This window comes from Melozone crissalis, unplaced genomic scaffold (genome assembly GCF_028551555.1).
Source record: "Melozone crissalis strain CALT ecotype California unplaced genomic scaffold, PUWL_Pcris_2 ptg000014l_1, whole genome shotgun sequence".
In the NCBI taxonomy this organism is placed as follows: Eukaryota; Metazoa; Chordata; class Aves; order Passeriformes; family Passerellidae; genus Melozone; species Melozone crissalis.
The window spans coordinates 5,557,198-5,566,433 of NW_026535792.1; the positions used below are offsets into that span (position 1 = coordinate 5,557,198).

The 9,236-nt window shown below is 42.1% G+C and overlaps 1 protein-coding gene across 1 annotated transcript in view; it reads right to left on the minus strand.

Annotated features, from left to right (window-relative positions):
* Positions 1-7,077, minus strand: part of MCTP2 (multiple C2 and transmembrane domain containing 2) — a 100,337-nt gene extending 93,260 nt beyond the window's left edge. The window contains exons 1-3 of the mRNA XM_054272550.1: positions 7,020-7,077; positions 5,655-6,246; positions 441-503 (exon numbers count right to left, since the gene is read on the minus strand). Coding sequence (XP_054128525.1) covers positions 441-503; positions 5,655-6,182 — 591 coding nt within the window. The 5' untranslated portion in view covers positions 6,183-6,246; positions 7,020-7,077. The remainder of the gene's footprint in view (positions 1-440; positions 504-5,654; positions 6,247-7,019) is intronic.
* Positions 7,078-9,236: the final 2,159 nt, after the last annotated feature.

A 9,236-nucleotide genomic window follows, 5' to 3' on the forward strand; every position in this document is an offset into this window, starting at 1 on the left:
TCAGAACTGCCAGTGCCTCTTCACACTGCCCCAAAACTGATTTTGCTATCTGTCAAAGCTTACAGTTGTGTTACTTCTTGTATTTATTTTAATCTGGTTTGTTCCTACACTGTTATTTGAGTATTTATGCTGCTGCTCTCACCAGTTACCAGTACAACATAGATATTATAGAGTTCTTCAAAAAATCCAGAACATTTGGGTGTATTTAAAACATTAGCAACCACTTTAAACTACTAAAAACCAAAAAAACCCACAAACCCACCACTAAATAAACAAATCCCCCACAAACTGAAACACCCCCACAAAAAAAACCCAACACACTCTGGGCAAATCTCCAGATAGGCTCTTCACCAGATGAGTTTTTGAATTTGTAAGAAGCAAAGAACCTAAATCTAAAATAAATTTTGTTCCTGATCAAGCTTCAAAATGACAGGACTTACCATTTGGTCATCAAAGTTTTGAGATGATAGGGAAGAGTCAAAATCCATTTCTCCAGATGGGTACTATAAAACAAAAGATACAATGAATTAGACAACAATACAGGAAAGCAAATGCTCCTAGCATCAGTCAAGATTACATACGTGTAATGAAGGAAATGCTCTTACTTATGCTTATAGACAATTTAAATATATATTTCTTTTTCCTGTTTTACAGTAACTGCTCTTGAGTTTAATCCAGGAAAAACAAGTGCCTGCTTCCAGCTAGGAATAAATTTCTTCTTCTCGCCCCCAGCACTGGGTGCTGAAGGTTCTTGGTTCTTATCACAAACGTTCCTGATGCCTGAAGGTTGTTGTGTCTGGCAGCCTGCTGCTCTCACTTGACCACAATTTCTCCTTCACCACACAAAAAGCAAGTTCCACTTTAAAGTTTTTTAAATAGTTTTTTAACTTGGTTTGGTGTTTGGGTTTTTTTTTTGTGTGGGGTTTTTTTGTTTGGTTTGAGTTCAAAATTAAATCAGAGGAAAAGTTAAAAAAAATTGTCAAAGGGAAAGGTGTCCTTGTTTTGGATGAGTTAATTCTCCTTCTAGCAATTGGTACAGTGTTCTGTTTTGGATTTAGGGTGAGAAGAATGTTGATAACACACTGATGTTTTTAGTTGTTGCTGGACAATTACTGTCCCTCTGCTGAGGAACTGGCTGGATATCAGTCAGCAGGTGATAAACAACTGCACTGTGCTCATTTGTTTTGAATACTTTAACTGTATCATTTCTATCAAAATATTAATTATTTTAAAACATCATATAAAATATATAATTAATATAATTATTTTTTTATATTTCTGTGTTATAATATCTTTATAATACATTAAATATTATTAAAAGAATAATATCATTCTTCCTTATTATTCTTCCTTTTCTGCCCTTTCCTGTCTTTATCTGGACCCATAAATTTTACCTTTAACCCCAATTCTCTCTTGCATATTATGGTTCCCATTGAGCAAGGAGTAAGAGAGAAAATGTGATATTTAGCTGCCTGGTGGGCTAAACCACAACAAAAGAGAAAATAGAAATACGAGAAACATGCTGCAATAACTGGAAGATCCAAAGGATTTTTTAGCAGAGGAAGTCAAACAATTCCTCCTAAATACTGACTCATCCAACACCTTGAGGGTAGAGTGGCCCAACCTCAAGTCTGTCTGAAGCGATTCACCACCCAGGACATCTCTGATGCTCCCTTGGCTGCTCCAAGAGCCCATGACCATCATTTCAGCTGAAGAGGACCAAGGTGCCTGGGAAACTCCTCTGGTCTGATGCAGGGCAGCCACAGCCCATTCAAACACAAAGATTTATGCTAAGGGCAGTTTCTGTCTGCAGAAATGCACACAAGGTGGAATTCGATCCTCATGTGAAAGGGTGGGAACATCCAAACCTCTCGCAGCATTGTGTGCAGCACCACAGAAACATTTAAAAGTCAACCAGCTCCTGCACCAAAGTACATAAATCTTGGCTGTATTGACATGCTGAAATAAACATAAATACCCTTTGTGTAATTTTTTCCCTTCTCTTCCTGCAAATACATATATTAGATATCAGGAAGTACAGAAATCCAGCATTGCAAGGAAGATTTCCCTTGCACGACAGACAAAATCTAACTTTATGGTTCCCACAGTAATCATAACTTGGCCACCTTGCAAAAACACATTAAAAGTGGAAAAATTATCATCATAAAGAGCAGCAGAAGAATTTTCTCACACAACGGAGCTGAGTTACAGCTGCTAGGGGAACCCTAACTTTGAATTTTCTGACTAGTATGCATAAAATCCCACTCATGTGCATTAAACTTAGTGTTTCTTGGAGTCTCTGGCTTCACAGGAATCTCCTTCAGGCACCATCATTGGCACTGGTAATGGTCCCTCTTTACAGCTTGTTTTACACGGCACTAACGGGTTCAAAGAACTGCATCGAAATTATAATTTTAGAAGTATTGTCTTGGCTAGCTTGATATCATTTATTTTAAAATTACCCTCAAAATTATTATTTTGTCTTTATTCTGTTTTTTGTTTACTTGTATTACATCCACAGATATTGAAGAATTATCATTTTAAATAGAAAAACTTGAGTTTTTTCAATTTTAGCTCCACATAATATAAATTACTGTTACTCTAGGTAGCTAACTGCAGTGAGATCACTGAATACAGATAAAAGTCTTGGTGAAAACATGGTCCTGAAACCTTGATTTTATCAAACTACAGTGACACTCCTCAACTTTAAACAAAAGTAGGCACACCCAGTGGGGGTCACAGCCCCAAATAGATTTGCATGAAAACAAATCAAGCAAGAGTAGATGTATGAATATACATAAATTGAAAGTTCTTCTTGACAAGCGTTCCCACCTCTGCCTCCCCTTGGTTTCTGCAGAACTATTCAAAATACAAAACCACTGAGTGCATCTGCAACAGGACAAGGCTTTGGGTTGCCCAAATTCGCCCTAAACCAGGACAGTGACTCACTGCAAAGTGCTGACAAGGAGATAAAGAGATATCAGAGCACTTCTGCAATGATGCGTGGCCATGGACAAAACCCAATGGCAAAAAAAAAAAAATGGCATTACAGGAACCCTTTACAACCTGAATCACGCAGGGATTCAACACAACTTCACCTGCTTCTTCAGCCTTGCCTACCTGGGTGCAATGGGGAACGGAGAGCAAACCTCTCAACAAATGGGAAAATGGTATTTGGGCAGAGCCTTGGTGAGGATGGGCTGTGCTGAGCTCTGCAGGGGAGTTCACACAAGTGAGAAAACCACAAGCACACGCTGATCTCACGGTATCGGGTGGCCAAAGACAACCAGGAAATGAGTAGGTGGCACGTGACAAGCAATTCAGGGGGGAAAGGAGCTCAGCCTCCATTTCTGCTTTTTTTAGTTTGTTTTGTTCCAGGGATCTGCCTTCCTTCTGATTTACCTCCCTGGGCAGGGAGTGATGCTCACACAAGAACAATGGGAACTCTTGTGCTCCTCAGAGCAACCCCACCCAGCATTCAGGGACCAAAATCCTCTGTAACAAACTATTCCCATCCCAGGCACACACGTGTATTTGTACACACAGCACAAACCCAGCAACTGTTCAACTAAGTACAAGCAAAGCTGAATATTGAGTTGTCATAGAATCATAGAATATTGAAGCTTGGGTTGGAAGGGACCTTACGCATCATTTAGTTCCACCCTCCCTGCCATGGACACCTTCCAATATTGAATTTGTTTGGCACCAGATTCAACGTAATTGAATTTGCTCAATTCTCCTTATTTCTACTTTCCTTTGTTTCACTCTCTCCTTTTATTCTAGAGGAAAAAGATCTTTATAAATTGCACTGGAGGCAAATTACAGTAAGGAAGCATATTCACACAGAGAGATGATTTGCCATACAAGTAAATACCAAATGATTTACACACATCAGCAAATACAGAAACACACATTTAGGGAAAGATGTAAGGACTGCAGAAAATAAGCCAGACTTGGATTGTGCATCTGGATGAAACTGGACTTGAGGTTAAACTGTTTCATCACTATACAGGTACTTCATTCTCCTAGAATACTCAGTTCACCCAAAATCAAAGCAGGACTTAGTACTAACTTTGTTGTGCTGAGGCAGATTTTAGATTAGGGTTTCTGGCATACAACAGCAGGAAAAAACTGCTGCCATCATTAAAACAACCTGGAAAAACTTCCAAAATAACTAGAGTTCATATATTTACCATATACCGCGTGAAGTGCTACAACTTTTGAGTAATGTTTGAGCAGAGAAACAAAGCACTGTACTATTTCAGTCGCTTTTCTTAAGTAGCCCTCAAAATAATGAACACTCTAGCAAGGTGAAACCAATTTGTGAACAATTTAGCAACCCTAAACCACAAGTGATGGTCAGTAACTACCAGTCTGACACTCTGCATCACAACAGACCGGGAGCTAACACCCATTTGGCAGGAATACACCGGTCTCTGAGATGCAAAACAAGCAGTTTATATCAGAAAGGACCACCTTCCCCACATCAGTGCTAATCATCCTTTTGAGGGTGCAGTTAAAAAACAATTAACTGAGAAATCCCTATTCCCAAGGGAAGACTTGGAAAAAAAAAAACGCCCATTTCTTATTTTGGCATCTTGGATGACTACAGAGGCAGCTTCCACAACTGCAACAATCAGGTAACGAGACAAAGGCCTCAGAAAGTTCAAAATGTAACCTTCCCAGAGAGAACTCAACAGGAGCAGACATACTTCCGCAAAATCTAACTAAAACAAATTTTTCCTGAAGTGTTTCCTGCAGCCACAATCTTCACCTACTGTCTATATAATGAAGATATCAATGAGCTCCTCAGGATTCCCAATTTGCTCAGGGCAGGCAGGAATTAGTTTCATGACAGTATTGGTCTCTGATCCTCCTGGGACATTATGTCCAGACACAAATACTGAGCACAGAGCAGGGGGAAGGAAAGGGGGATAAGACAGTGCAGAGAAAACATTTTAGTTTTTCACCTCCTCAAATCATCATCACAAAAACCCAAAAAACAGTCCTGAGAATGATGCTACATGTTCTGTTCCCCATCTTGTGCTTGTTTTGGTTAATTCCAGGTGCAGGCAGAGCTCACCTTGCTCACAGCTGTCTTTCACCTATTGCCTTCATCAGTCTTCAGTGGGTGGATGGCAAATTGATAGTGCCACATAGCAATCCTGGTAATTATATTAACTAGAAAGCAAATGTATCAGCACCTCAATTCTGAGCTCAGAGAACTGCAGCAACTTTTGATTTGAGCAAGCAATTCCAACAAATGTGAAAAATCTGAAGCATCATTACGAATAATAGAAGAACAATAAAAGAACTAAAAAATTGGAGCAGTGTTATTTGCAGCTCCAGACTGACAGGAAGGATAGCTGAACTAGTCTTGAACACTGTGTATATCATGTAAAGTTTGGGCTTATTTTCATTGCTCATTCATTCCTTGAACAGAGCCCCATCCTCACAGAATGGTGCAGGTGTAAAAGGGTCTTAAATCTCACCTCATGGGCAGGGACACCTCCCACTGCACCAGGCTGCTCAGAGCCCTGTCCAGCCTGGTCTTGGTCGGATCCTCCATCCCTTTTTAACCCAGAAAATGAAGGAGAAGCACGAGGAGCCCACAGGAGGTGGCAGCTGAGCCTCGCTGCTGCTCCAGCACCCACCTCTGTCCCCTCGTCGCTCAGCGCGGCGCTCAGCCGGGAGCTCTGCAGCAGCTCAAAGAGGTCCTCGCTGGATCTCCTCTTCTTCCCCTCGGACACAGGGCTGCCCACAGCCTCAGCTCCTCGTGAGGACAGCAGGTGATTGCCCACATCCTGCATGTCTGGGGGGGTGACCGTCACCTCCGTCCGCATCCTCTGCTGCGACGCCCACAGCCAGTCCTCTCCCGCCGCCTTCACCGAAGCGTTTCTGCTCTTCAGGGACACCACAGACCTGGAAAAGCTCTTGGGGGAGCAGCTCGGCAACACCTGAGCGTTGGAGTAAGTAATTTCTTCTTCCTCCTCTTCTTCCATGAGAGTGTCCACCTCCAGCATGTCAGGCACGGACACGCTGAGACAGCGGTCCAAGGAGCGGCCCTTCCTCTCCAGCATCTTGCCTGACCTCTTCTTCGTCCTCCTCACGCTCAGGTTTCGCAGGAACGGCCGCGTCTTCTGCTTCAGGGATCCCCACACGGATTGTTTGTCCAAGTCCATTGCTGCAAGGGGAAATCTCAGCAGTGCCTCCTGCACAGAACAGCTTCAGCAATTCCCAGGGTGACTAAAAGGAACGTAGGAAGGAGGCAAGTCAATCACAAAAGTGAACAGCCGCTCAAGACTATGATTCATGTTGTCTCATCTTAAAAACTTTCAGTCATTTCTCTGAACAGTTAAAACAGAGCATGTCACATTAGTAAGTGCTTCCAAATACAATCTGGTGGGTAGGTTTGATTATTTAGGAGGAAAACAGCCAGAGCAAGTATTTATTCCTACACAAAAATGTAATGTCTGCCCACTACTTCATTATTTCTAAGAGGGGACATTACATTTCTTCTTCTGTCAAGCCCTGATTTGTAAAAACTTGAGATTTGTCCAATTTGAAACTGTTTCTGTACAAAGCTTACTGACGGGAGTTGGATCATGATAATGCAAGCACACAAAACATGCTGGCAAAGCTGGCACTGACATTTCTGCTGCCACTTTCCCAGGCCATGTAGGGCTTTGTTGACTATTTCCAAGGCTACATGGATTCTTACAGGATGTGTTGTTGGCAGATATGTAAAAACTAAGTAGCTGAGGCTGAAGAGAGGACACTAAATTTCAGGAATCCCAACTGGAACCCCAAAACACTCTCTTATATTAACCCACTGTCAGTGAAAACTGCAGAATTATTTTTTCTTGTAAAGTAGGCAATTGAGAGAAAAATAATACAAAAATGGATGGGTGGATCACTCTTGAAAACCTACTGGTGGACTCATCTTTGAGCTGATTCACAGTGAGCATTTACACAGCTGGGAGGGTCAGGCATAAAAGAGCTAAAATAAAATCACTCACTGTATGTGCATCGTAAGAGAACAGGGACACCTCTGTGCACAGGAATATCCTCACAGACAGACTCTTCCGTGGTTAACAGCTGAGCAATCATCCTTATTCTGTGAAAAGAGGTGGTCAAATCATCAAAACCCAGTAAGAAAAAAGCTGGTAAAACCTGCAGATTTACTCCATTACAGTCACACACAGAGAGGTTACAGTACACACCCACATCCTCAGAAATATGCACCCATTAACTACATGAGGGCTGTTCCTAAACTCACAGCATGTTTACCTTCTAACTATTGCATAATCAACAAAAAATTACTTCCCACTGTTTTCCTGATTACTAGGAAAAACACCAGGAAAGGCAACAGAAACACAATTGTTAGATTAATGCACAAAGAAAAATTACTGCCTGCTTTCAAAGAAATCTACTCTTGCATTCATTAATTTGAATGAGGCTGCATAACCAGTTACTTAATAACTTATTTAAATAACTTTATGACTAACCTCACCACACTTGCAGAGTGTTCAGGAATCTACAAAAAAATTCTCTAACTGCATTGCTGTCTAACCAAAGCTGCACAATCCTCCCCTCCCCATTTATATTAGCAAATAAAGAATATCAGCATTATTATAACACAATAAATGAATAAGCTTAATGACACTGCATGCATTCACAAGGCAGTAACAGGTTGTGTCCAAACAGGAATGTGTGTTAGTGTAGATGTATCAACATAACACAGCCACAATGTCAAAGTGCACATGGACAAACTGAAATTGGTTTTTTGTCCCTTACGGCACCACTATGTAAAATCAGTTTTCTGAACCTCACAGAGGAAGATTTCACACAGAAAGGCCCACCATGCCTTTGTATTTCTCACTGAACTCAGGCTGAAGCACAACAGAATTACAGAGGGAGGAGCAGAGACACAAAAGCCAGCCCAGTTTGATGTGGAATGGAGGGATGCCTGTGCTGGAGCAGCTCTGATGCCCTGCACAGCCTCAGGAGACATGGCTGGATTTGCTCACACCAGGTAAGAGCTTTCACTGAGGCCCTTCCCTGTCTCCATAAAACCTTGGCAAGGCAGGCACAGCCTCCCTGGCAGCCTTACATCACGTGCCAGCAACAGAAGTTATTGGGCTAAACACGTTTGCACAAAACATTATGAAACACACTGCTGGGAGTCATTTAAACAACTCATCTTCTGCTACTGCTCTCTGCATGGCTCGCCTACTTGCACTGAAACCTGCTGGAGCCAAGACGTCGCAAATAAAGGCAGAGCCCAGCTCAACATGCACTTCCCAAGGCACTTACTGCTTCCCATTCCCTTCCTGTTATTCTCCACCCCTCTCACTTTGAGGACCCACTGCCGTTGTTGTTATTTTGTTTGCTTTGAGATTTTGTTACCAAGGAGCAGATTTATTCCTGTAGGTTTTTCCAGTTGCTTTCCCCAAGTCAAATGCTCTTTTTCCCAGTTAGATTCCCTCAGTTGCTGATTAGAAAATGCCCATTCTAAAGTCTCTAAACTAGTCTCTGATATCTATCTGCATTTAACCCATAGTGGGCAGAGTCCTCCTCAAGCCCAGCAGCCACACAGTGGAATCAAAATGCTAAAAAAAATTTAAAAGGGGTTTTGTCAAGACAGCAGGGATGGCTCCACTGAGCTGCCACCTCACAGCTCCTGCACTGGAGCAACACATCAGCGATATGTGCTGCACAGGAATCAGCAGGTTGTCTGACTGAGGCCACAGAAGAAATAAACCCATCCCTGGTCACTGCATTGCCTGGAAGTTTAACCATACTCTGCCTCTGGACCTCTACACCCACATTGCTGCTGCAGCTACAACTTCTCTTACGTAAGTATTGTGTTTACAAATAAATTAACTCAAATGATGGCTATGATACGCAATTAACAACAAACACACAATGTGCTCTCATCTGAGAAAAGGGTAAATACAGTCTGAAGGCCAAATGCACTCTGACATCAGCCATCTGCTTTTTCACTTCCTCAGCTCAAGAAGACACACACAGATCTCCACCATGACAAGAAATGTTCTCTAGGGAGATCACTGGAACATTGGGAATGGGGACCACCCTTCTCCTCAGTGGTGCTGGAGCTAAGATTACTGGGGCCAGCCCATATTCACACACACAACTCTTCTTTCTTCCCACATCAGTTTCCTCTGCTTGTCTCTTCCATGCAGAACAGCATCAATAGAAATGCTTTATTTTGA